General features: G+C 52.8%; 10 protein-coding genes across 10 annotated transcripts; 5 read left to right on the top strand and 5 right to left on the bottom strand.

The window, feature by feature from the left end:
- Positions 1 to 22: 22 nt before the first annotated feature.
- Positions 23 to 1,610, bottom strand: P153DRAFT_372822 (kynureninase 1; the record flags this gene model as incomplete). The annotated part of the gene is made up of 2 exons (XM_033669424.1): positions 23 to 1,039; positions 1,089 to 1,610. The coding sequence occupies 2 exons, from the start codon at positions 1,608 to 1,610 to the stop codon at positions 23 to 25; spliced, it is 1,539 nt and encodes a 512-aa protein (XP_033527535.1).
- A 246-nt stretch (positions 1,611 to 1,856) lies between these two features.
- Positions 1,857 to 2,674, top strand: P153DRAFT_363367 (uncharacterized protein). The gene has a single exon (XM_033667359.1). It carries the CDS (start codon positions 1,881 to 1,883, stop codon positions 2,559 to 2,561), a length of 681 nt encoding a protein of 226 aa, XP_033527534.1. The 5' UTR covers positions 1,857 to 1,880; the 3' UTR covers positions 2,562 to 2,674.
- Positions 2,675 to 3,568: 894 nt separating this feature from the next.
- Positions 3,569 to 5,443, top strand: P153DRAFT_392999 (uncharacterized protein). The gene is made up of 6 exons (XM_033671202.1): positions 3,569 to 4,022; positions 4,070 to 4,405; positions 4,455 to 4,509; positions 4,560 to 4,625; positions 4,681 to 4,810; positions 4,863 to 5,443. Exons 1-6 carry the CDS (start codon positions 3,839 to 3,841, stop codon positions 5,178 to 5,180), a joined length of 1,089 nt encoding a protein of 362 aa, XP_033527533.1. The 5' UTR covers positions 3,569 to 3,838; the 3' UTR covers positions 5,181 to 5,443.
- A 2,091-nt stretch (positions 5,444 to 7,534) lies between these two features.
- On the top strand, positions 7,535 to 8,499 carry P153DRAFT_363363 (major allergen Alt a 1 subunit). Its single transcript, XM_033667358.1, has one exon. It carries the CDS (start codon positions 7,832 to 7,834, stop codon positions 8,297 to 8,299), a length of 468 nt encoding a protein of 155 aa, XP_033527532.1. The 5' UTR covers positions 7,535 to 7,831; the 3' UTR covers positions 8,300 to 8,499.
- Positions 8,500 to 10,920: 2,421 nt separating this feature from the next.
- On the bottom strand, positions 10,921 to 12,834 carry P153DRAFT_372819 (uncharacterized protein; the record flags this gene model as incomplete). Its single annotated transcript, XM_033669423.1, has 2 exons — positions 10,921 to 11,619; positions 11,671 to 12,834. The coding sequence occupies 2 exons, from the start codon at positions 12,832 to 12,834 to the stop codon at positions 10,921 to 10,923; spliced, it is 1,863 nt and encodes a 620-aa protein (XP_033527531.1).
- Positions 12,835 to 14,674: 1,840 nt separating this feature from the next.
- P153DRAFT_149964 (uncharacterized protein) lies at positions 14,675 to 16,485 on the bottom strand. The gene is made up of 2 exons (XM_033662196.1): positions 15,757 to 16,485; positions 14,675 to 15,695 (listed from the first exon to the last, which is right to left on the bottom strand). The coding sequence occupies exons 1-2, from the start codon at positions 16,149 to 16,151 to the stop codon at positions 14,885 to 14,887; spliced, it is 1,206 nt and encodes a 401-aa protein (XP_033527530.1). The 5' UTR covers positions 16,152 to 16,485; the 3' UTR covers positions 14,675 to 14,884.
- Positions 16,486 to 18,341: 1,856 nt separating this feature from the next.
- P153DRAFT_392995 (methyltransferase OMS1 mitochondrial precursor) lies at positions 18,342 to 19,436 on the bottom strand (the record flags this gene model as incomplete). Its single annotated transcript, XM_033671201.1, has 1 exon — positions 18,342 to 19,436. One exon carries the CDS (start codon positions 19,434 to 19,436, stop codon positions 18,342 to 18,344), a length of 1,095 nt encoding a protein of 364 aa, XP_033527529.1.
- Positions 19,437 to 19,671: 235 nt separating this feature from the next.
- On the top strand, positions 19,672 to 21,120 carry P153DRAFT_372816 (FAD dependent oxidoreductase; the record flags this gene model as incomplete). Its single annotated transcript, XM_033669422.1, has 2 exons — positions 19,672 to 19,836; positions 19,951 to 21,120. 2 exons carry the CDS (start codon positions 19,672 to 19,674, stop codon positions 21,118 to 21,120), a joined length of 1,335 nt encoding a protein of 444 aa, XP_033527528.1.
- A 135-nt stretch (positions 21,121 to 21,255) lies between these two features.
- Positions 21,256 to 22,492, bottom strand: P153DRAFT_363358 (uncharacterized protein). Its single transcript, XM_033667357.1, has 2 exons — positions 22,115 to 22,492; positions 21,256 to 22,045 (listed from the first exon to the last, which is right to left on the bottom strand). The coding sequence occupies exons 1-2, from the start codon at positions 22,470 to 22,472 to the stop codon at positions 21,303 to 21,305; spliced, it is 1,101 nt and encodes a 366-aa protein (XP_033527527.1). The 5' UTR covers positions 22,473 to 22,492; the 3' UTR covers positions 21,256 to 21,302.
- A 254-nt stretch (positions 22,493 to 22,746) lies between these two features.
- Positions 22,747 to 23,743, top strand: P153DRAFT_428181 (uncharacterized protein; the record flags this gene model as incomplete). Its single annotated transcript, XM_033672708.1, has 2 exons — positions 22,747 to 22,755; positions 22,810 to 23,743. The coding sequence occupies 2 exons, from the start codon at positions 22,747 to 22,749 to the stop codon at positions 23,383 to 23,385; spliced, it is 585 nt and encodes a 194-aa protein (XP_033527526.1). The 3' UTR covers positions 23,386 to 23,743.
- Between the last annotated feature and the right edge of the window lie 1,937 nt (positions 23,744 to 25,680).

Below are 25,680 nucleotides of genomic sequence, written 5' to 3'. Positions count from 1 at the left end.
GTGATACAAGGGGCAATGGCGCTCACGTAGCAGCGATTGTTTCTGCTGCTGTATCCGTCTTATGGCGAGGTTGAGTGTCGACAGGAGAGGAAACAGCTGATTTGCATGCTTCATGAAAGATAGTGACGAAGCAATGAATGTCGTGAAAAGAATTGTACAGCGGAGCTGGAGCAATCCTCAACACGTCGGGCTTCCGCTCATCAACTACAACACCCCGCTCCTCGATGTACTTCAAGACGTTGTCCAAAAGGCCTGGCTGTAGGAGTACACTCAGCTGTGCACCACGCTCTGCCGGGTTTGAGGGCGTGATGATCGTATATGGGGGTTGTCCTCCACCAGGGTAGTACAGTATCCGTGCCTCTAAATATCCTGTTAAACGTAAACTGCGTTGACGCAGGGCATCCATGTTTGTGAGGGCGAAGACGTCTAAGCTTGCCATAACGGAAGTCATGTCCAAGGCACTTGGGTTGCTAAGCTGGAAGCCGCTTGCTCCAACGATCGGGACAAACTTGTTCTCCATACGGAACCTGCTGCTCTTATCGCTTCCCCACCAACCGCTCAGTCTTGGTCGGTAGACAAGCTCAATGTCATTTTTTCCCTTGGATTTGCTGCTTGCTGCATCGGTAGCGCTTGCCTTGGCCACCGGTACTTCTTCGACTCTTCCATGTTTCTCATGGACGAATGCTCCTCCGATAACCCCTGGTCCGCCGTTCATGTACTTATAGTTACACCAAGCGGCGAAGTCGACGTTCCAGTCATGTAATTTCAGTGGCACATTTCCGGCTGCGTGTGCAAGATCCCAGCCAATGGTTATGTCCAGGGCATGGCAGTGTCGTGTTATCAATTCGATGTCGAAGAATTGGCCAGAATAGAATTGGATGCCTGGTAGCAGAACGAGGGCGGTTGTTGCAGCGTGTCGTGATATTACGGAAAGGATGTGTTCAGTTGAGAGATATGGAGAAGAGGATGAGGCGGGTTCTATGGTGACAAGAGCGGAAGGATCGAGGTCATGATGAGCGATTTGTGAGAGCGCAGCGTACTAGGCCAGGTCAGGTCCCGAGTATTGTGTAATGAGTCGGAGAGCTTACATGATCGCTTGGAAATGCCTTTCCCTCGATGATAATCTTCCACTTGTCTTTTGTTGGTCTATAGAAGCTGGATAGTAGGAGGTGGAGGTTTGCTGTCAGCGTCTCCATGATCACCACCTCACTCGGGAGTGCCCCAACGATTTTCGCTGTTTGCTCCTTGATGGAATCATCTATATGTAACCAGGGCGGCAGACCTCCATTGTAGTTGGTGAAGTGACCAAGCACACCTTTCGAAGCCCATGTGTCCAGGTATCGATTGACATATTCCTTCGTTCTTCTAGGTTGTAAACCGAGCGAATTGCCACAGAAATACAGTGACCCCTCGTCGTCATCTGCTGCACCACTGGACGATGCTCCTTCTTTCTTTTCTTGGAAACCGTACTTGCTGTTCTTCAGGTCGCCCTTGGTTGGTATCACAAATTGTTCTCTCAGCTTGCTCAACTCGTCTTTCTCGTCTTCTCTCTTTGCGAACTCTTCAGAGCATAGCTCTGCCTCAGACAGCAACAGGTAGTGGGTTGGCATTTCGACTGAGCTGAAGTGAAGTATCTGGCCGGAAGGGCTGTCAATATGATAAAGAGGGTTGAAATGTGGCAAAAACGTAGAACAAGCCGTTGCTTAATTTAATTAAATCTACAGAGTAGGCAAGTGTGAATGGTTTAGGGTGGGGCTGATAGCGGATAAGGGTGGGGTCAACAGGCAGTGTGATTGGTTAAGACAGTTTGACATTTGGCGATGACCTCAGGCGGATGAATGCTTACACACATCCAACACCACTCCCTAACATCTATCGATATGGCTTCTACACCGACGTTGTGCACTTCCTGTCTGCGCGCTGTGAGGAGAGCGGCCACAAGAGTCAATACCAAGCCTGCGAGCAGCGTACCCAACTCTTCACGAGCGTACACCAAAGCGGCCGCCACATCGCAGCCATTGTATCTCGACTTTCTTGCGCCATCTGCGTTCAGACCAGAGTTGAGGTCAACTCGGCCCTACAAGATACGCCCACCGATCTTCGCACAAGCGCAACACTCGCGACGAGGCCTCGCCACCACCAGCGACCCCTCCGCCGCGAAACCTGCCCACGCCATCCAGAACCCACGCAACGATGACTCCGGCTCTCCTATGACGATCTCTATTTCCCCACGTGCATCCAACCGTCTGCACAAAATCTCCGCCACCGACGCGAACCCCAACCTCGCATTGCGCGTTGCCATCGAAAGTGGTGGCTGTCACGGCTTCCAGTACCTCATGTCCTTGATCGACCTTTCGAAAGTCCCAGCAACCGAGGAAGATACAATATTTGAGGGGCATCAGGGGGAGAAGGTCATAGTTGATGAGAGCAGTTTGGAGCTGCTCAGTGGGAGTACGGTGGACTATACGATGGAGTTGATTGGGAGTCAATTTAAAATCACGGGGATTCCGGGCGCAACCAGTAGTTGTGGATGTGGGACAAGTTTCGATATCAAGTTGTGACAGCATCGGGATCAGAACTTGAAAGTGATGAAGAAGTAAATACCCTGACAGAGGCAATCGCTGTTAGATAGCTAGATACTCATGCCACCTTCATAATAACTTCCAACTCCTGCTTGCGCAACTTACCCACAAAATACTTGAACGGTCTTTTGGGACGCTTTGAAGGTTAAACCCGATGCCTATCCGACGACAAACCAAGTCAACGAGGTCACGTTAACCTTTGCGAATTCACTATGCCCTAGGTCATCATTGACTCCTTCAACGTCGATGGATGGATGACATATTCATCAAAACGCATGTTTATGGTTGTCATCGGAAATGCTTTACTCAACATATTGTCCACTCAGCAAAGCTGGGGCGCCAAGATCTTATGCAAGCTGGACATCATACTACCACGAGGGTACACGATGACTACCCCTATCAAATGATGTGGGTCCAACAATTTAGTATGACGGGCGTCATGTCATGTCATGGGGATAGTCATCGTGTGCCCTGGCAGTGTATGCGGCTGAACCCTCGCACCACTGTGAGCTAGGGGTAAACGCGCGCCTACAGACACTCAAACAAGCTACCGGACGTGAACAAAGGAGTAAAAACAGCGATATGTACGCGAGACGGCGATGTGCACGTCAGACGGCGAGGAAACGGCGAGGTGAGGCGCGGTTGCGGAAGGAAGTGCATAAGCGAATAAGCGCGCGGAGCAACGCCCGGCCAGTAACAGACTTGAGTCACATCCATCTCATCTTTACAAAGTCTCAATGCACTGCATAACATCAGACCCAACTCTTTCTATTTACTCATGTGATTAAAATCACCCTGTATGTACTCAATGCTCTCAAGTATACGTGCTTGCGTCGTTTAGACAGTCCACAACTGGATCTAAACGCGAAGCACCAGGGTCTTGCCCCCAAGCTATCCTGTTTATGATATCACTCTCCTGCGCAAGGGCGGCGACCTAATATAAGCGATCGGTCTGTGATTCGCCCCATCGCCTACGCCGCAAGACACGCCATCATCATCCCCATCCTCCGCCGAAACGGGGGGTGAATTCTGTCAACCCAAGAGATTATTGTGAACGAGTCTAGCATATCTATGGTAGCCGAACCTCGTGTGCTCAGTTTCAAGAAACACTAAATACCCAGCAGTATGGAAACGCCAGTGGATAGCTCCAGGATGCGCCGAAACTACGGTTACTCAATCTCAGCTCTTGTGCCATAAAGCAGGACGATGGTCGTTGCTAGAGACTGCTTGTTAACAGCTTTCTACTCTTCACAAATATGAGTGTAAACATTTTGAACAACTTTGGGGTCGAATATGCAATCGGTACTTGCATCTTTGTTTTACGATGGTTCTCTCGCTGGAAGACAGCTGGATTCAAACACTTTGGTTGGGAAGAATTCTTCGCTCTATCTGCGTGGTTCTTCTTTAGCCTCGGGTTTGCGATCAGGGAATATTCGCTATGTTAGTATCCGAACACATATTTGTAACACAACTGACAGTGAGAATAGCCATTCTCAATCCACAACACACACTATCCCTTTGGACGAGACAACCAATACCGCAAGAAACTAAGTCGGTCCTTGCCAGCTCATTCTTCACGACATTCTCTTTTTGGAGCTTAAAAGGCTGCCTTGTCTTGCACTTCCTGCGCCTTGACTCTGCCAATCCTGATACAACATCACTGCCACTCACAACACCGCCAGCCGAAGGGATCTCTCCATTGCGCCGATATGTACAATTTGTTGCAGGGCTTTCCGTATTGGCTTGCGTCGTTTGTATCGTCGCACAACTCGCTTATTGCCTCCCACTTAATCGTCATGGGCAGATTCAATCCGACTCTAAAGGTATGCAGTATCTCGAGTTACAGGTATCGACAGTGCTAATGCAAAGTAGAACAGTGCACCCCCAGTATGGGTGTGAATATGTTTGTGACAACAAGTAATGTTTTGTAAGAATATCGTCGAACCAGCTATAATACACCAATTAACACAACAACAGAACCGACGCGTTACTTCTGGTTGTCCCACTATTGGCTCTGTTTGATATGCGCATAAGTATGCGACAGTACGTAGGAATCAATCTGACATGATTATACTATATCTAACACGTTCATCTCTAGGAGGATCAAGATTGGCTTCCTCGTATCATTGGGTCTTGCCGTTATGGTTATCGCTCTTGGTCAAGGTGCTTTGGTCGCCGGCGGTATTGAGTCGATATCCACAACCTGGGTTTGGACGCAAAGAGAAGCCGTAAGTTTCCTGGCAACTCAGACCCTGACCACTTTCTTATAACACCTTACAGATCATTGCAATCTTCACTGTCAATGCTCCTGTCATCAACGAACTTCTCGATGATGCACTACTGCCAAATACTGGATCCCCATATGGATGTCTATGCGGTTGGCGGTATGCACCAGAGAAAGCCCTGATTCCAACCGATAGCAATCCTTGGAGCATACACGTAACGAGACACGAAACTTTTACAGTAGTGGAAGCCGACACAGACAGTGAGCCCGCCGATGCTTCCTGGGTCGTCAGCAAATCAAAAACAACTGTGCCATTTCGGATATCCTGGAGAAATATTGTTCAGGGCGGTCACAATGCCGAGCGTATACTTTAAAGCAAACCAGCTCTGTAGGACTATCTATCGAATTTCTGTCTGGTTTGCGTCTTTCCTCGTATTCTCATTTCATCTCAGGTATAATCTCTCATGATGCGTATACGTTACTTTCCATTTGATTAAGGGTATTTTGAGCGTGTGCTGTTCTCGAGATATCTTCCAAGGGTTGTTTCCTGAGGTACTGGGTGGCGCTTTGCAAGATTTTGCGGGCGACCGTATACGTATCGATGGCATGCACTTGCAACATTACACATCAATTCAATCGTCTTCTTCTTCTTTTTACTCCATTGTTCGTCTTTCAAATTGTACAAGCAAAGCCTTGAGATATACACTGTCTTACTTCAGACTTGACAATTGATTAGGTAGATATTCTACCTCACATGCGGAATTTTGGTGTCAAAAACATGCGTTGGCTTAGACAAGAGCAGCAAGCCTCTGCAAACGAAAGCGAGCAAGTGTGTAGCGTGGGAAATCCTACACCCAGGCATTTCGAACTTCGAATACTCATCATGACGAGCGCCATCAGTATGCATGGAAAGGGGTAGGTTGGAAAGAATTGCCCAGTCGTTTTAGGACCGATAAGATCTCAACCCCTGCCATGCAGTCGATTGCTTGACATATGAGACTAAATGCTTATCTTAGCAGCCGTCCTGGAGACATGAATGCGGTGATGAACTTTTCGTCCGACTCTCCTTCCACCTCTGATCCATATGGTATCTGAAGTTGTTGATGATGATCGAGCTGAGTATGTGGTGGGTACTATCAATCTCGTTTTACAATCCTCCACACGATGGACAGTCGTAACTTTGAAAGGTATCAAATGGGACGAACTGTTCACTACTGTCGCATGGGAATTTACACTCTAGTTTCGCCATGGCGCTGTTGTGCTGTAGGAAAAGCATTAACACTCAGTCTATGCCAACACAGAGACTGTTTTCCCGAAAACGTAGCGCACCCTCGACCTCAATACATCATTTAGCGCTCTTAGGATGCGCAGATAAGTTGGCTTCACAGTCAACTTCACCTCTTGACGTCTAAGAATGTTGAGAGTATGATGGAAGTGGAATTGGCGTGATTCCGTTGGTGAGCGAGTTATCGCCGGCGTCCATCTATTTTCGACTTGATATCGTATTCTAGTGCAGGACTTTACAACAAGGTGCTGTCTTGTTTTAGTTTATATGTGGGTTCGATAGCGTTGTAGAATCCAAGTAGGAAGTGAGTGGTTTTAAATAGTGGGGGTTTTGTGTTGCTGGCGTGCAGAATACGGTGTAGTGCCAAATGTCGGTCAATAGCGAAGTACCCCCATTGTCGAGATTTCCACTTCCCTCACCACAACGAGAACAGGTCCCGACGCAGTAGAGCATTGATTCTGCTTGCATTTGGAGATGCATGCTTCTAGGACAGGTCTGACACGTCATTTTTATCAGCCATAATTTCTGTGGAACTTCGGACATAGTCACGTTATCGACGTACCACTTGTTCACATAGGTAAACGGACCGTTGTTTACTGCCTCCACTGCGACGAGCTGGGACATGCCAAGGCCGCCCGCCACCTCGATCTGATATCGACAGGGTTACATGCTCCACTTGCCGTGACCAGTGACTAGCCGCACTGAGGTACAACGTCTCGATAGACCCTGGGAACAACCCTGCATGGGATACCTGTAACTCCTCTGGGCATCGTCGAATATCTACGGTGAGGCTCGACGGATAGCACGCGCGACTATGTTAGCTATACGAGCAGCCACGGATGTGTAACCGGCCACGATACTTGGAGACAAGGTTTCGGTCCCTGGGACCGATAAAATATGCTCATGTCGATATTTGTGGACATGACGGAGGTTCTCAGTCGATCGAAATTTTGGAGAATAATAACCCCGAAACCAACATTACCATATGGCATGATAGGTACAACACGGTCGAATGTAACTATAAAATTAACATCAATGCGTATCTCGCTATCGCAGTCCTGGAGCAGACACCCCTAGCAACCATGCTTGATGTTGGGTGGTGTTGAGTGCCCATGGAATAGACTCGTTCCCGGTATTTCGACCGATCACGAGTCGTTTCGTGTGGTTTCGATAGGGATTTCAAAAGGGTGCCCGACTTAACATGATTATGCGTCATGCGGAGCATTATCCGAGTATGCGCTAAGTTTCTTGAACGATCGACCTGCCCAAAGTGCAACACAAACCAACTAACGGAACGTCACCTTCTCGTATAGCGTGTAGCCGCGGTACGGAAAAAGCCCAAAACCGGCCATTTTATGGCCGAGCAGCCACACATCGCTGCCGATTTTGCCGAACTAGAGCTATCTACTCCACATAACGAACCGCTTCCGGAATGTCAGGGCTGTTGCAATTTTAAAAATAGCACACTTCAGCCCTGCGTTACATCTCGCGTATGTTTTGTCCGTATACACAGTGGCAAGGGTGCTGGTCACTTGACGTCAGACCTATCGTATCCCGCCTTGGACGGACATACACCAAATGCGCGAACAGTCTTGGGATGTAACACCGATACATATATAAGGACCAGGCTGCACACCCTTCTAAAATCATCAAACAACCACACTTCCACATCTTCCAATCAACCTTCAAACACCTCTACAACCTCACAACAACTTTCAATCTTCAACCAAGATCATCAATATGCAGTTCACCATCGTCGCCGCTTTCCTCGCCGCTGCCGGCATCACTGCCGCTTCTCCCATCGCGGCCCGTCAGGAGCCCGTCGCTACCCCATCCGGCGACTACATCTGGAAGATCAGCGAGTTCTACTCCCGCAAGCTGAACGGCAAGGACATCGACTCCTTGGCCTTCAACATCAAGGCCACCAACAACGGAACCCTTGACTTCACCTGCGAGGCCACCGAGGGTCCCATCGTGCCCACCCAGTTCTACCAGTGCGGAGAGAACAGCCAGATCTACTTCTCCTTCCAGGATGACCGCAGCGGTCTCCTCCTGAGGCAGGATGTCTCCGACGACATCCAGTACGTCGGCACTGCCACCCTTCCCAACTACTGCCGCGCCGGCGGTGCTGGAATCAACGACTTCATCTGCAACGGTGTCAACGACGCCTACCTCACCCTTGTCCAGTACCCTGGCACGCTCGAGTAAATATCGGTTTATGGATTATGATAACCGGTCTTCATGTACATAGCCACTTGTCATTCCTTTGCATAGCGTTGGGTCAAAACTTATAGAATATAATCCACGATCAACTTTGTAACATGCCTCACCTTTTGATCCCAACAGTGAAAATTTCTGCATCCATATGGGTTCACTTCATCTTTCTCCATATTCGTTCTTTTGCATCTGGTACTGTCAAGGTAGTGTGATTGCAAATTGCAGGACTCGTCTACGTCCCGCACGCTTTTCTGTTTGGTAGTCATCCAACAAGCCCAACATCGCTTCTAACGAGCAGCTCCATAGTAACCATTATTTCATGCCCATGCAGCACGGACGGGACCCCACTTATCCCAATCAACCGGTAACCAGTCCGACAGCCCCGTTTAGATTGTTTCACTCGACTAAGCCCGAACAAGCTAGTAAGACAACGATATATAGCGAAGATGTTCACTATTTTATCGATTGGTGACGTAGGTTTCAACGGTATCACCACCCTTCGGTTTCGTATCTTTGTTTTCATTTCCAGTATTTCGGGTGTGGCATCTCTAACCGGTGGTTACCCCCTTCGGCTGTGAGTCCTTGTCTGCTGGGGTAATAATGTCTCACGGAGATGACAGAGTCCCAGTCCAACCCAGCTCTTTTCATGCCGCTTGACCCGTTCATCGTTGGGTTTGGGATCGAGTATTATTTCGAAGGAACGAACGAGTCATGCAGGAAGAGGCTCCGTTATGCTTCTTTCGAAGAGCATAGACCTTGCGCTGTCCTATGTGACTCAAGGTTCAGCAGTTCGGCAACGACAAAGAGACTGCTAGGCAAGACCTCGCTGAAAACCTGCGGCAAGAACCCAGTAACGTTGTTTGTGGATACCCGTGACTGATGCTTGTTGGTAAGGCGAAGGGTGAAAGACAAAATCATGTGAACGGTGCATCATTTCCAGGGTCGTAAAGAAACGCAATCTATGTATTTTGCACAAACACTCCTCAAGGAGCCTCGGAACTATTTCGGTGGTATTTTAACCAAACAAAGTTACGACAATAAAGAGACTCAATGATGATCGTCAGTGGAAGACGAATGTGTTGAGGACGTATAACATTGTCTGATCTTGTAGGGTCTATCACGATGTCCGACACCTTCCTCCAATTGCACAAACCATAGTGTACATCTGCAAGTGTTAGATATGTTGAGAGTCAAAGTCCAAACGTAAATATATCCAAGATGCATGTAAGACAGAAAACACATCACCCAGGAACCTTTCTAAACCACGCTCCGCTCTGCCGCCTTCCCATAACATATGTACTACGCCAGTAAATTTTCAACTTGTAGTCCAAAGTCCCAACCATCTACTCAACCCCTGCCCAAGACACAGCACCGTGGAGAGGAAAACAACCCCAATTCCTACTATCCATGTATACATTTCCAAAAAGGGCGAACACGCACAAATTCTAACCCAAACCCGCCTACATACAGAAATCAACAGTAACAGTAGTACTTCAAACTCACAACCGTGAAACCAAGACGTACAGCTACTAAGAACAGTAAACCCACTTCTTCACACCATACACAGACGAGTCCAGGTCACCCAGCTGAACCCCACTATACGACGAAGACATATTCACTCTTCGCGGCAGCTGTAGAGGGGTAGAATGAACGCGCACGTGCACAAACTCCACGAATACTTACTGGCTCGAGCGAGAGTGTGTTTGTGTATGTCCTTTGCAGTACAGAGCTTTTCAAGAACTTGAAAAAATCATATTACTTTCCCAGCCCCACAGAAGAAGAGAATACATGTCTTCTAAAACATCTTCCCACCCATCGCAGACCCATCTATACGTTCGAACGAAGCGGAACGAAGAGGTGAAATGAACATCTTACCCGCGTGCCGCAAATCTCCATGGTACTCTTCCAAGGCACAGTATAGTACAGCGCAGCTCAGAATTCCTGCCAGTTTGTGTATGAGTTCGATGAAGAGCTTCACTGGAATTACTCGGCGTAAATAATTTACCTGTATATGTAAGTAAGCGGAGACAGGTGGATGTTCAGAGGACGATAGGGAGATCTAGGGTTCAATGGAGGATTTCGAAGTGCTTTAGTTGGGATATGGGGAGTGTTCGGTTCGTGCTCATTGCGGGTGGAAAGTAGGTTGAACGTGAACGTGAGGGATAGGAAGGTTTAGTGTCTGGATACACGGTGACGTGACACGGCATAACAAGAAAAAGTTGACATCAAAACAAGCGCAGAACCCAGAGAAGAGATAAACATACGGAGTAATAACAGTCACCAGCCTCCATCACCAACCCACAGTAGTGAAGAGCACAAAACCACTCACCAAACAACTTCCATAAATTGAGTAGAAAAACGAATAAGCCGAATAAATTACATCTAAGGGTATCTATCTGCATCGATTGATGAGGGAGGAGAGGACAGGACAACCGCAACAGGGTCCAAGTATTGAGAGGAAAAGAAAGAAAGAGAAAAACAAGCCAAAAGAAGCCCGACGACGAAATTCAAAAAAGATGAAACCCAAAAGCACTCCCCGAGCTTTTGTAGTCACGCACACACACCACACACGCCAGACACACCCGATCAAGTCTTACCCGACAACGACTCGTCTACTTCCGCCCCTCCCACCACGCCTTATCCTTCTCCCGCCGATGCGGCATCTCATCTCTAATCACCGTCTCGCGGTCAAACTCCGCACTGCGGGGCCGACTCTTACTGCGCGCACGACTCCTCTTCTCGACCGCAGCACTGCTCCTTCGCGGTTCGCGCCCTTCGAACCCCCTCCCGCCGCCGCCTCCCGTGGGCGTCCCCCCCGCAGCGCTGCGCTCATCCCCCGCGAACGTCGAGCGCGGCGAAAACGTCTCCCTCCTCCTCCGACTCACAGTGCTGCCTAGAACGGCGCTCGGGACCGCCGTGCCAGGCCTCATGCTCTTCCTCTTCTTGCCCGTCGCGGGCGGTCTTTTGACAAAATCATACGTCTCCTTGTCTTTGCGTGCGAGTTCGCGTTCGAGGCGCCATAGCGGGGCTTCGGGGAGGACGCGGACGGCGTCCGAGTCGCGGTATTTTGTTTTCCAGAAGACTTCTGGGTCTGCGGTGCGTGCGCTGTTGAGGCCGTAGTCGACGATGACTTTGTAGTGGTCGGCGAGGGCGCGGCACTCGTAGATGCCTTTGTCTGCTACGCCGGGACCGGAGAGCCGGAAGCGCGTGCGGACTGAGGGGTGGATGTATTCGTTTGTTTGGCGGAGGGGCCGGTCTGTTGTGCGGCCTGTGAAGGGGTCGACGGCGTGGTATTGGCCTGGTGTGCGGATCTGGGGGTTGTTAGTGGGGAGAGTGGTGGGGTAGATGGGGGAGGGGCTTACGGAGCTGCCGCCTATTGCGAAGAGGCCCGTTAGGCTGTTGTAGACCTCGCCGAAACTCCATGGTCGCTCTCGTTGCCCGTCTCGCTTGTACCAGCGATCGTTCTCGTCGTCTTGCTCGAACAGGTAGTCATCCCGCATGTCTAGGAATGGCTCGAGCTGGCTCATCATCCACGCGAGAGTAATGTTGGCGAGCTGTTGGTCATCGTACCCACCGCCGACGTTGGAATGCGCACCCGGAAACCATACTTGACGCAGCGTAGTTCGATTCCCCTCGGGCTTCTCCCATACCGCGGGGGCAAACGACGACCGTCGTTCGTCCAGAGCGAGCGCTTGAAACGCATTCTCAATGCAGTTGCTGAGCTTGGTGTCGTAGAAGGCCATCTCCTTCGACTCCTTGCTCTGCAGGCCGATCCGCTGAAGCTTGCCAATCCGCGGTGCGCCAAGACTCCCCACTGTATCCCAAACCCCGATAGCCTTGATGGGAACGCCCAACCTCGTCAATCCCCTCCTCTCTAGCTCATCCGCATAGCGAGGATCACTAGCGCTAGGTTTCCTCGGAAAGGGCAGATCCGGGTTGTAGGGCTGATAGTTTGGATCACGACGATGCTGCACGTCCCGGAAGACTTCGGGAAGATCGTTCAATCCTTTCTTAGTGAGGAGACCAACCTCACCGATCAGCCCGCCAATGCTGCGTGCGGTGAAGGCGCCCCGCGAGAAACCCAGGAGGAAGATCTCGTCGCCTGGGTGGTAGTTGTTTGCCAGGAACGAGTATGCTTCGCGGACGTTGTCTGCGAGCCCCTCACCTACCGCACCTCCGACAATGCGGCTTATATGGCTTCCCTGCGTGCCGACGCCGAAGGAATAGTTCACAATCTGGGGAATGCCATCCTGGCTGATCGTCTTGATGGCTCTTGAAATGCGAGTAACATTGCTCGGAACAGCCAGTTTCCCATTCAGCATCCCGTTGTCCGAGTTCATCCACGTCCCATCACATGCGACAATCAATCTTTTGAACATGCCTCTACCTCCGCTCAAGCCCGGGTCCACCATCAGCGGGCCTTTCCTGCCGACACTTCTACTCCTCGGGCGGGCAGGAATGTCGATGATGATGGGTGGCTTGGCCGGGACATCCACGATGATGGGCCCAGGCGTCCTCGCCCGCATGCTCGGCGCGCGACTCCTGCTTCGTGCCCGCGACGGCGCAACCGACATGGTGGTGCTGTTCCTCCTCTTACTTCTGGCAGCAAAGGTGGCAGACACGGGCGTCGACGGCGTTGAGGGGTCGTACCCCGAGTCCGCGTCCCAGTCCGAGTTGCTGCTGAGTGAAGCCACGACTATACGATCACGCCACTTTTACAGCGTGGCCCGAGTTTGTGTGGTTTGTGTGGTGGAGGGGTATGGAGATCCGCGAGCGTAAATCAAATGTGGGAGCGTTTCTGCCTGCGACACGTCGGGCGGTGAGATATTTGATGTCTGGCACCAGGCGGTGAACGACGTGCGAACACGTCCAGTCGAGTCCAATCCAACCCACGCGCTACCCGCTCCCCAACCGATTTCCCCAACCGTCCTCGAATAGATAGGTATCCAACTCTTGACTTTTTTGCAATCCTCCTTGGAACTTCCCGTCTGCGGTCCTGGGGTGTGTTTGCGCAAAAAAGGTCCAGCGTTGGTTGACGTGCAGCGTCGGGTCCCCTGCAGGTAGTTTTGTAACACGGCACGCGCGCGCGCGATATTTGGCCCGAGAGCAAGGCTGGCGATATTTTTTTATTTTTCTTGTCCAGACGCGAGAGCGAAGCGAGAACAAATGGCGAAAACGAATCTCAAACGAAACAGCGCAAGCACGCACTTTTACGTGCGTCGTTGGGCTCGTTCCACGTCTTCCCTAGCAATGGGCTGGGGAGAGCCCAAAGTCATTGGACTCGCTTGATGATCTGAGCGGAGATGACCAGCCACCTTTGCGCGCGAGCGAGCGAGGCAAAAGGGCGAGTGCAGAGGCGAGTAAGGTGAGACGAGCGAGTAAGGGGCGAGTACGGGAGGTAGCTGGAGCAAATGAGCAAATCAAGCACAGGTGAGCTGGCACGCAATGCGAGTACATAGTAAGGGAAACCACCATCCCCAGCTCCTACTCCCCCATCCCATCCTCCCATCCATCCTCCGCCAAGCATCTCGACATCCAAATCCAATGCCCTCCAATGCAACCCAGTCCGCTCCGATCCAAGATCGCCCCAGCCAGCCAACCCCGATTCGCCAACACAACGCGACTCCACTACGCGACAGCATGGCTGCCGCCGCCGCGCGCCGGTGAGGCCCCATATTTTGCCTCTGCGATTGCGTTGTCGCTGTCGTTGTCGTTGCTGCTGCATCGCATTGGGGAATAATTGGGTGCCATCGGTTCTAGATGCACGACTGCTTGTGTCGTTTGCTGATCTGTTGAACGGTTGATTGATCTATTGATTGAATGCCTGCTTGATTGATTGGAGTGGGTGGGTTGACGTGCGTGTCTTGCGTGAGACAACCTGACCTGACCCTACCAAATCGTACCACGGCCATGCTGCGACGTGCATGATAGGTATCGCCATAATGTGGTAATACGGGAGTGTTCAACGGGGTGTTCATGGGTGAAATATGCTGTTCATGGGTGAAATATGCAGTAGACGATAATGGCTAAGCAAGGTATAAACTGTTTTTCCATTTCAACATGACTTTTGCGGTTGGTCTGAAATACTGCCGTTCCATCACATCTCATTTCGAGTCGTATGATAAGCCTCTGCGACAACGCAATACATACAAACATCTGCTTGCCAAATCCAATGGGATCCAGATACGCCGAGTTACAACCAGTGCCTCAGGCCGTCCATGATCCATAACGCCCGCCCGTCCATCCATCCATCCATACGCTCAAAACTGGCAGACAGGCAGACACGCAAACGCAACTCTACAAATATCGTACAGAATCCCGTCCTAGACGCCAAATCTCTAGAACTCCGTCCGATATTCCAAACATCCCAGAGTGTATGATGCAGCGCGAGTGACCAAGAGAAAAAGAAAAGCCTCCAATCTAGGATATGCGCCACCCAGGTAGAAGTGAAGAGAGCAAGGAAAGAATACTAAAGATATAGAGTGATAGGTGAGAAACACACGCAGACAAAGAGAGTCGTAGATGTCGTATACTGGATAGGTAGATGGTCCAATTTTGGTGGTGTGTGTCGTCGTTCTAGTATCCGCCGAATAGATCGTCAAGCTCATCAAGCTCGATGTGCTCTGGGCTCTTCATCTCCGACCAGCTCCAGTCGATGTCGTCGATGTCGAGTTTTGCGTCGTTGGGCTTGAACATTGGAGGGGGCATTTCGATGTTGATTGTTGGCTTCATCATGGGACTGATTGGCGCAAAGTGTATTTCAAACGTCGAAACATTGCCCATCTGACCGAACAACATAGCAGCGGTTTCCGAGTTCTTGCGCGCGGCGCTCTCTTCTGTCTCCTCAATCGACAGGGCAACCTCATCCATGACGACGTCGCTAACTTGTGTGGGTTCGATAGGCGCGCTGACAGATCGTTGGCGCTCAGCCTCCTGGCTTCTCCGTCGTTGTTGTAGGGAAGAGGCAGTCTGGGTGAACTCGCGCTCATCCTTTTCTAACGGCGGCGACTGAGCTCGTCGGTTGTGCGCGATGTTTGCGGTCGTGGGTGGATGAGTCTGGCTGGAGAACATGTCGCTGCCATTCTCGTCGTAGTCGGACAGGTCGAGTTCAGGCGAGGGCGACATGCGAGATCGTGATCGCGCATCTGTCTCTTCCTCCTCAGAACCAGCAGACGACAGTGAGGGGGTGATGATGCGCGCCGCGAGCGGACCGTTCCCTACATCAGCTGGGATGGGCTGGTGCGGGCACGTCGTAAGAAAATAGTAGACGCGCTTGGGATGGGTGCCAACAAGCTTCTTGTCAAGAGGACATCTTGACAGTGCCGTCCAGTTGCGCTTCAGATATGTGGCTAGGCGCGACGAGATGATGGCGGCGGGGTTGGCCGAGCTATGGCATGTCAGCATGAGTAATGGAGGCTTGGGGCTGGAACAGTGGGTTTGGTACGCACCTCTCGACTATGGGAATGGTTGGCGACAGAACAAGGGCAAGCTCTTTCAGAAGGTGGGGTCGGTTGCCGGTCTTCTCGAGCTGGTCGATGACGCCGACGACGATTTCATCATCGATGCCTTGGGTGTCGACTTTTGTTTGCCCGGATTCGCCGCCGGGCGACGGTGGCGGCGTGTCTACCGCCCGCCCTGAGCTCTTGGGCCGCTGCTCATCGAAGCGCAGCGACGAAGGGCGGGGTGGCGACGCGAGAGACTGGGAGTGGGAGTGCTTCTGCCTCTTTGCCATGTGCTGACCGTCGAGTGTAGAAGGCGGTGAGCGCGCAGACCGGGGACCTCCAGGCACTGCTATGCCCAGGGACGGCAGGGAGAGGGATTTCCGGCGGGTGTTGTAAGGCATCTTGACGTAGCGGCGTGGTCGTGGACGATGCGCAAGACGGGTAGAGAAAAAGAAGACGAGCGCAAAGGAAGAGAAATAATTATTGAGAGATGGCGGAGGAATGCAATATAATTGTTGCTATCAAGGTGCCAGGCCTGACGATTGGTTCCGGAATGCAGGAGGAATACAGCCTATGCCGGATGGGTAGTGCTGCAGCAGGCGAGGTAGCGTGCGACGCTTCTGCCTAGGTAGGTACACTGGAGAAGGGGCGCCCGCTTTATTGCAGATTGCAGATGGGCGGTTGAAGGTGAAAATCGAAAGCTGAGATGCAGACCGGCGGCCCTCTTTGCTTTGAAGTTGCGCGACTCGCCTCCTGAGGAGTGAATACGTAACCGCGGGACAACGACTGGCTGCTCAAAGCGCAAGCCGGACACAACAACACAGTCAAGGTTGCTGCAACACGACAAAACACGGTGCAAAAGGGAGATCAAGACCGAACAGTTGATGGCGGTCCTGGTAGAGCTCGAGGGGGGGTCTGAGGAGGGAGGGGATGCGAGGGAGGGAAAGAACGGAGGCCGAGTGGAGCATTCATGAAGAAAGCGCGACTAGGCTGGAGCTAGGCGACCGTGCTTTTCGACGTAGGGTGAATGTCTTGAGCATGCCAGGGATCCTGTTTCCGGGTCTTCTTCATGACAGCATTGCTTATTTTAGAGCCAGTGCATTTTGCAGGTCAGCACTTCCCATCAAGGGCTAGGACATGCGACTTTCCTGGTGGCTGTTTGCGTGTCGCACACGGTTTGAAAAGCAACGTTGGGCTCAAAAAGCATGGCCTCGTCAAGGAGCACCCGCTCCAACGTCTTACGCCGGCTTTCCTATTCGACCACTCCCACCAGCCTGGACCCTTTGAAGCTGAGGCCTCTCGACACCCAAAGCTCGACACAGCGGGGTGGAAATACTCTAGTTGTGCCGCAACAAAGAACACGGTATCAAAGCCCACCAGTCTCGTACATGACAGCGCAAGACGTTTGGCCCCATTGAACCCTAGCGCTGCGTCTCTCCCCCAGAAGCAACGGGTGTCGACAGCGACACCACGACGCCCATCCTCACCGCCTCATGTCGCGCGCAGACTGAACATGCACAGCGCAACGCAAGTCGTCGGCATGTTTCGCCATGACCTGAAGCTTGGTGCATATCACTGCGTGGCACTATGCAGGCACCCCCTGCTCTCCGTTTCGCCTAGCTCTGCTTTGGCGTCTAGCCTCGACCATTTGCAGGCATGTCCAAGGCGGTGAAGGCGGTACAATTTCTTCTGACGATTTTTTTTGCTGTTCGGGAAGCGATGTGCGGGACGGGCTCGGCGTTCGTCAGCTCAATTCGCCGGCCAGTGGGTTTCGATTGACCGGGCAACGCCAATCGTCGTTCATGGAAGTGCACCAGTCCGTCCATCGACTTTGTGGTGCTCAAAAAAATTCGTCCTTGGACTACGTATGCACCTGGTCGTCGCCCTCAAACCCAGGCACGCGACATGGTCTCCACCGCCAGTGGCTAGTTAGCACAGAGTATGGGGAGCAACGTCCACTCCTGCCCAATGGGGCAGCACATCGTCATCTTTAGTGGAGAAGGGAAGTGTCGCCGAAACTGGCGGATGCGCGCCGCCGTTCCCCAGACGAAGCGCGAGAATGATTCAGGAAGAAGAGGTGAGGAAGTTTGTTCGCTGGCTGCTCAATGGGGCAAGTCATGCACGTACTTGGGCGGGCGACCGGCGACACGGCGATTACACGACGTGAGATCATTTTGCACCATGTCAGAAGCGAGATGCAAGATGCAAAAAGGTAAAGTCATGGCTGCCATGTGCATATCATATCGTCTGATCTGATATCAGAATCTCGACGCCGCTGAGCAATGCCGGCGGCAGTTGTGTTTATTGCCCGCAATCTCAACTGGGGATCTCGCCTGACCTTCTTTTTATCCCTGGGGTTTGCGATGCTGGGCTGGGACTTGCCCCTCAATTCTCTTGTCTCCCAAGCTTGACGACGGCCTGACGTCGTTGTCCAGATCAACGACGATCCGTCGTGTTGACCGGAAGTTTATTCCAATGCCCAGGCGCCAGATGGTTTAGTGTGTGCTACCCACTTTCACGTCAACGGCTCGCTGCAGCTAGCGATTGCGGCTGTGGAGACGGTGACACGGCGGTACCTATCTTATCTCATCTCACCTCCAGAGCGACCACGACGATGTTTGTGCAACCGGAGAGTTGGCTTGCGGCACACGCAACCGTTCAGATGCTACAGTCTCGGCCAGCGCTTTCCGTAGCCCCTTCCTTGGCTTGAGTTCTAACCACCATGTCGTGCCAAAGTTGTACCTCTTGATGTCCACGACCTCCAGGCCGCTCTCCTCGACGATGGCCCCAATGTCCTTGTTCCACCAACATCCGTGTTCGTCGGCGTGCGCGGGCGCTGTCCTGTCCAGCAGGTCATTTAGCCACCCGTAATGCGACTTGCCGTGTTCAAGAAGCAGGATGTGCCCGTTCTCGTTGGTGCATGCCTCGATATTCTGCAGCAGCTTGACGGGTTCAGGGGTGGAGCAGAGGCCCATGGTCTGTATCACCGTGTCGTAGCCGTCTTGGGCGCCGTAGGGAGGCACAATGGGGTCGACGGCGGACTGGTGCTTGAAGAAGACGCGGCTAAAGTACTCCTTGTGCGTGTCGTTCCACTTGCGCTTTGCGACTGCCAGCATGGGCCCACTGGAGTCGAGCAGTGTGACTGTGGCGCACTGCTTGGTGTTGTAGTAGGAGATGTTTCTGCCCGTCCCCACTGCCACCTCCAGTACGTGTCCCTTTGCTTTTTGCGTGAGCTTCTTGCGCTTGGAAGTGAGCAACAGCAGCGTCTCGGACATGTCGACCTTTTCGTCGTATCCCTCGGCTTCTTTGTCAAAACGATCAGACAGGTCGTCGGGCAGGTCCTTGAAATCCACGTCGCGCGTTAGCGACACATAGAGCATGACGCCGTACATGCCCATGCCAAATGCGACCAGACCAAGTCCAAAGACGGGCCATTGCCTCCATCTCTGCAGCTTTGCCTGGTGGTGGGCTGACCTCATCTCCTCGTCAGACAGTCTTTGCAGATCCGCCAGCTTCGGCCTCGCAGACCAGACCTTCTGCCATGCTTCTCGTGGTGTAGGGTCGGGTGTTTGTGATGGTGGAGCAGCAGCTCGCGGTGCTATCCTCGAGTGTAGAGGAGGTGCAGTCCGTGTGGGTATTGGGGACCTTTTTGGCAACGATATCGGGGGTTTTGGCAGCTTCGCCATGTCTGTGTGGACAAAATGGTCAAAGCATGTGCAATTGGTGAGTCGTGAGCATTTTCCCGACCCGGCGATTCGGAACGTCCAAGCAGCCCTGCAGTGCGGATCCTCGCGACATCGGGGGCCCACTGGCTCCAAGCAGATTTTGGTTGATAAACCACACTTCGGGCAGGTTTGTATGTCTTTTTTTGTGCGTGATTGTGTTTTCTTCTGTCTGTTCTGTTGTTCTTATTGTTATTCAATGGCGTCTTCAGCTTCTCCAGAGATACCCTCGTCTGTTCTAATTGTTGGAAGCGGCGCATTCGGGCTTTCGACTGCATGGGCGCTATGCAGAGATCCTCAGTTTAAGAACACTGCCATCACGGTTGTAGATCGCCAGACATTTCCTACGCCAGACGGCTCGAGTGTGAGTAAAGCCATGTCATAACACTTCCCACATCTACCTTCTACCCAATTCCGCTATCGCTGTAATCACACTGCACAAATGCACCGCGAAACAAAGCTCATCCGTCACTTCTAGATTGACACGTCCCGCATCATCCGTCCCGACTACGCCGCCGCTCCCTACACCAAGCTCGCGACCATCGCCCAGGAACGCTGGCGCACCGACTTCGCAACTGAGCACTACCACCAAGTCGGCCTCTGCATCACTGCCTCAGGCATCGAACAGACCTATGTCTCCAGCTCGCTCCACAACGTCCGCGCAATCGGCACAGACAAGATCGAGGTCCTGGACTCTGGTCCCGAGATAGCACGCGCATGCGGTCTCGAGGGCAAAGATGAATGGGGCAGCGGCAGCACAGGCTACGTGAACTGGAGCTCCGGGTGGGCAGACGCAGAAGGGGCCATGATCTGGCTACGCGAAGAAGTCGAGAAGCTGAACCGCGTCAAATTCATCGTAGCAAGCGTCAAAAAACTTCTCATCAACCACACCACAAACACCGTCTCCGGCGTCCGCCTCGCAGACTCCACCCACCTCACCGCCGACCTCACCATCCTCGCCGCCGGCGCCTGGACAGCCTCGCTCATCGACCTCCGCGGCATCTGCAAAGCAACCGGCCAACCCATCTGCTACATGCCCATCTCCGCCGCCGAAGAAGCCCGCCTCGCACCGCACCCCACACTCCTCAACCTCTCCACCGGCCTCTTCATGATCCCGCCCTCAAACCGGCTCCTCAAACTCGCCCGCCACGGCCACGGCTACCTCAACCCCACCACAATCCCACACCCCGAGTCCGACGACCCGAACAACACAATCACAATCTCCCTCCCACACACCCACATCGACAACCCCGCGCAATCCGTCCCCCGCGAAGCCCAAACACAATGCCGCGCCTTCCTCACCGCCATCCACCCCTCCCTCTCCACGCCAAGCCGGCCCTTCACAAAGACAAAGATATGCTGGTACGCGGATACGCGCGACGGCGACTTCCTCATCTCGTACCACCCCGTGTACAAAAACTTGTTTGTTGCGACGGGTGGGTCGGGCCATGGGTTTAAGTTCTTGCCTGTTATTGGCGAGGCGATAGTGCGGTGTGTGATGGGGCGCACGCCTGAGGAGTTTAGGGGAAGGTGGGAGTGGCCGAGCGAGAGGGTGGGGGAGGAGTTGTGGAGGGGGGATGGGAGTCGGGGGGGTCCCGTGGGTATGGTGCTTTCTGAGGAGGTGGCGAGGGGGGCGGGGAGGCTGTAGAGGGGGATGTGTACTTTTCGCTGGGTGGTGTATGGGTCATGTTGAAATGGAATAAAGCATGCTATTTAATATCGATTTTCTATACGTAAAAACATAATGCGTACATACATTGCCAACTGGTCTTTCTCGCCAGGGCCTATTTGTTCATTCTCATTCTCATTCAGATTCATATCACATCACATTCACTTCATCCACCTCGTCCCAATCGACTTGATCGACCCCAGCAGACCATCATACTCCTTACCAACCCATCCCTGCACCTTACCCTGCCTGCCCACAATGCCAAGTCCGCCCGCCAACCACAGCCCCGCCACAAGCGCAGAGACAAAGTTAATACCGTACCACCTGCGCTTACGAATGAGGTATTTCTGAGGATCCGAGGACCTGACCTGCGCGGGGGAGAAGCCCATCCACTTCGCCGCCCCCCAGACGAAATGCCATGCGCCGATGCCGACGAGTGCGGAGAAGCCAGTGAAGGAGATGTAAGGGTGGATAGCGGAGGCGTGGCTGATGTAGCTCAGATTGATGAGGGACGAGTCGCCGTGCTGGTAGAGCGGGAGGAGGCGCGTGGTCCAGGCGTGGAAGGCGGCGAGCGGGACTAAGGCGTAACCCAGTGCTGAGGTGCCGCTTACGGATGGCCAGGGAATGCGGCGCTTGTCGGTGCGTGTCTCGGCGCCGTACTTGCGCAGGGCTTCGCGGCGGCGGTAGAGGCGTAGGGCGATGCCGGAGGTTATGTGGGCGACGAGGGGGAGGCCGATGACGAGTGGCTCGGCGTAGGCGGACTGGTAGTAGGGGCGGGTTAGGAGGAGGTAGCGGTTTGATTCGAGGGCGGAGCGCGTGGCGAGGGGGATGAGCGATGTGTTTGCGACGTGCAGGCCGACGAAGGCGGTGAAGGCGTAGGACGAGTATTTTTGGATGCGAGTCACTGGTGGAGGGTGGTGTTAGTAGTTGTTGTTGGTGGCGATGGAGGGGGAGAGGAGGGGGGAATGCATACACCACCACACGGTGCCGTGGTCGCCCAGCCTCAGACCCAGGCCGCTTGTCCGCTTGCTCGAGCGGCCCTTCTCTCTGTCGTCGCTGCTGTGTCTGCTCCGGCGCTCCCTCTCGCGGTCCTTGCCCTTGCGGTCGGTGTCGGGGAAGTAGCCTCTGCCCTTGTAGTCGGACGGGGTGTCTTCAAACGGCGACGGGTCGACCTGGGTGAGGCCCATGACGCCCTCTTCAGCGCTGCTCCCCGCCGCGTATCGGGTGCCGCCCTCGCTGACGGTCGAGGCACCCTCACCACCCGAGGCGTCGTCTCTCCTCGACGGCTTCTCCGACTTCTTGCGCGTCCATCCTCCTTTTTTGGGTGCCATGTTGGAGCAGGTGCCGGGCTAGGGCGTCGGGGAAAGGATGTGTGTGAGTCGAGTGCAGAATCGGACTCGAGGCTGGCAGGGCTGGGATGGAGAAGCGGGCTCAGATCGGAATTGCACGCCAGGTGATTCGGCGGTGAGCTGAGCTAGTCCGCGGCGCGTTCGAGACGCGGGCCATTGCAGCACCGTCATCGCCCTCACCATCCACGCGTCTAGACTTTTCAACTCTCATACAAAATACATATTCGCACGTCAAGACACACTTCCACACGTCAATATGCCACCAGTATGCATTATCCCTTCCCATCTTCACTACCACCCCCACTAACCCACCCCCCAGCGAAACAACCCCCTCCCCGCCGCAGTCCGCCTCTTCAACTGCACAATCTGCGACAAAGGCTACCCGCGCCAACTCGACTATGAAAACCACCTGCGCTCCTACGACCACAACCACCGCCAGCGCCTGGCCGACATGAAGAAGCTGACGGCGAGCAACGAGACCGAGTCCGGGCGCCCGAAGCCCGGCGTCGAGATGCGCAGCATTGATGTCGAAGCCGGCAAGGGCAAGATGGGGAAGGGCTTTACGAAGATTGGGGGGCCTGCTGCGGGAGGGGGAGGGAGGTTTAAGAAGGTGGGTGTTGCGGTTGGGGGGGCGGGCGAGAAGAAGGATGTTGTTGTGGAGAAGGTGGAGGTTAAGGTTGTGGAGAGTGAGGAGAAGGTGTTGGTGCCTGATGTAGTGTCTGAGAAGGTGGTTGAGACGAAGAAGGAAGAGGATGCTGTTATGGTGGACGAGGACGAGCAGGAGGACATCACATGGGAAGAATACGATTTCACAAAACCCACTGGATGCTCGCACGGCGACTGCCCTGGACTCAAAACAGATGGCATCAGGGGCAGAGAGTGGATCGCCGTCTGAAGTCATCGCCATATACATGACTCTACACACCCAAAGTGCCTCCACCCCACATCTCCGCCTACTCCACATCATCAACCCCCACCATATCCCATTTCACCCCCGTAATCTGGAACACCTTCTCCACCGTCTCGGTCGAGCATCTGTAACGGTGGGGTTTTAGCCTTTTCCATCAATTGCGGCTGTTCTGCCTCACGTACATTGCGCTGAATCCCTCAGGGCTGCTTTGCTGCAGGGATTCGCAGATTGGGTCGGCTTCTACTATCTCTCGCGCTTTGCGGAGAAGATCCGTCTCTTCACTGGAAACCATGAAGTTTATCCTCTTTTGGGGCGTTAGTTGTGGGTCGATCGGGGGAGGCAGAGGGGAGGGGGAGGGGGGGGGGGGAATAGTAAGGGTACCTTTTTGTCCGACATTGTTGTTGCGGATTGTTGGATTGAAGGGTTTCTTGGAGAATATGTCTAATTATAGTAAACTAATAGATGAGAAGTATAGAATTAGTTTAAAACTCGGAATAAGAGGCCTTTTTGTAAACAATTATGCAGTGATGTCACGCATGACGTCTGATGGATTTGCCTTTTCTAGAAAGGGTTAATAGGTAGGCATAGGTAGTTTTGTTGCTCCGCGATCTACTATTCATGTATGCTACGTAGCTGGTCTAGTATGTAGAGCTACTAGATAGCTGGCATTAGCTCTATATGCATTCTTCTCCACCTCGTAAGTTTCACCACGTCAGTTTTTTTTATCTATCTAACAGGAGATTAATTATAATTGTGTCAAAACATCCAGGCCTGGCGTAGACACGGCAATAGCTGAGCAGTAAGCAGCATGACGAATAAAAACCTTCACCTTAAGCTACGTTTTCTTGGATCAAAGGGCCCACGACGCGACACTGACCCAGCACATCAAAATCCCCGTCTTTGTAGGTAGGTAGGCAGGTAGTCTGTTGCTCCGTGATTTGCTAACGTATGGACTAGTAGAACTACTACTCGATACTAGCGCTATCTCAACCTCTCAAGTTCGTTTATTACACGTCGATCTCTCAACTCTCCCCCCAATCCAGAGCGTATAGATCGCTGTAGGACATCCATGCACCCCTCCCCCCCCTAAGCGTCCTCAGTCTGCAACCTCTTCGATGACATCTCCTCCTCCGCCGTCTCCACCGAGCATCTATCAAGTCATGGAAGATAGGTACCTTTACTTCCCCCAATGCCCCATGGATAATCACCCACGGTCTCTTTTTTGCTCTACACGTACTTTGCTGCTACTAGATTGTTGCATCCGCTCTTTCCCCACGTGTGTGTTGGGTCCTCTTCAATGACGTCGATGAGCTGTGCGAAGAAACCCTTGCTTTCGACTTCGCGTCTGAAGGTTATTGTCTTTTGGGTGGGTTAGCTGGGGCATACACGACTCTACCCGAACCACGCCACGATGCATTGGTCCTTACACGCTGCCTGTCATGCCTGGCAGATTAAACACGAGGACACGCCGCCTTGACGCACATCGAATTCCCCAGCTTTAAACCTTGCACGCAATTCCCCTGGAGTTCGTCGACATAACCACACCAGAACATGCACTCGCAGCTGCAAAAAGAATCTCACATTTACAACCTGGTATTCTGCTCGACTTGCACATACAACTTGGCTATCGCTGTCTGCCGTCGTCCCTTACGTCTTTAGCTTGCCAGCTCAATTGCATCTACATTTCCCCATCTGCGTCGGGGTCTTGCAATGCCCCCATCGAAACACACACACACACACACAAAGTGCCTTCACCTCCCATCTCCGCCTAATTAACCCACACCATATCCTTCTCCATCCCCTGAATCGCCAACACCCTCTCCACCGTTCGGGATGAGCATCTGCAACGGTAGATTGTTAGCCTCTTCCACTTCTATCGATTGCGGGCTGTTTTGCGGGCTGTTCTGCCTCACGTACGCTGCGCTAAAATCCTGGTTGCTGGTTTGCTTTACTTCTCCGCAGAGTGGGTCGCATTCAACTATGTCTAGCGCTGTGCGGATAAGATGCGTGAGTTCGACGGGAACCCTGACGGATAACATCTTTTGGGGCGTTAGTTTTGGGGGGTGAAGTGAGATGGTTGGGGGGTAGTAGTAAGGGGACCTTTTTGTCGGGCATTGTGGATTGCTGGATAGGCGTGCTTGTATGTATGTATGTATGTATGTGTATAAATGCTGCGAGATGGAAGGCGAAGTAGTTGACTGTAACGGTAAAGAATGAGCTGATGTAGGTAGCGCTTCTATACATCAAGGACTCAGGTAGGATAGCACGCATGACCTCACC

This window comes from Dothidotthia symphoricarpi, assembly GCF_010015815.1.
Source record: "Dothidotthia symphoricarpi CBS 119687 unplaced genomic scaffold P153scaffold_3, whole genome shotgun sequence".
NCBI classification, from domain to species: Eukaryota; Fungi; Ascomycota; class Dothideomycetes; order Pleosporales; family Dothidotthiaceae; genus Dothidotthia; species Dothidotthia symphoricarpi.
The sequence above is the reverse complement of the archived record's forward strand: the minus strand, read 5'-3'. Positions and strand labels throughout refer to the sequence as shown.

What these genes read in the sequence shown, in the direction of transcription:
- P153DRAFT_363367 (XM_033667359.1), top strand. Translation starts at nt 1,881, where the DNA reads ATGGCTTCTACACCGACGTTGTGCACTTCCTGTCTGCGCGCTGTGAGG.
- P153DRAFT_392999 (XM_033671202.1), top strand. Translation starts at nt 3,839, where the DNA reads ATGAGTGTAAACATTTTGAACAACTTTGGGGTCGAATATGCAATCGGT. An exon ending in GATCAGGGAATATTCGCTAT is followed by an intron (nt 4,023 to 4,069) that starts GTTAGTATCCGA and finishes CAGTGAGAATAG; the next exon opens with CCATTCTCAATCCACAACAC. An exon ending in TTTGGACGCAAAGAGAAGCC is followed by an intron (nt 4,811 to 4,862) that starts GTAAGTTTCCTG and finishes AACACCTTACAG; the next exon opens with ATCATTGCAATCTTCACTGT.
- P153DRAFT_363363 (XM_033667358.1), top strand. Translation starts at nt 7,832, where the DNA reads ATGCAGTTCACCATCGTCGCCGCTTTCCTCGCCGCTGCCGGCATCACT.
- P153DRAFT_149964 (XM_033662196.1), bottom strand. Translation starts at nt 16,151, where the DNA reads ATGCCTTACAACACCCGCCGGAAATCCCTCTCCCTGCCGTCCCTGGGC. An exon ending in ACCATTCCCATAGTCGAGAG is followed by an intron (nt 15,696 to 15,756) that starts GTGCGTACCAAA and finishes GACATGCCATAG; the next exon opens with CTCGGCCAACCCCGCCGCCA.
- P153DRAFT_363358 (XM_033667357.1), bottom strand. Translation starts at nt 22,472, where the DNA reads ATGGCACCCAAAAAAGGAGGATGGACGCGCAAGAAGTCGGAGAAGCCG. An exon ending in CCACGGCACCGTGTGGTGGT is followed by an intron (nt 22,046 to 22,114) that starts GTATGCATTCCC and finishes ACCCTCCACCAG; the next exon opens with TGACTCGCATCCAAAAATAC.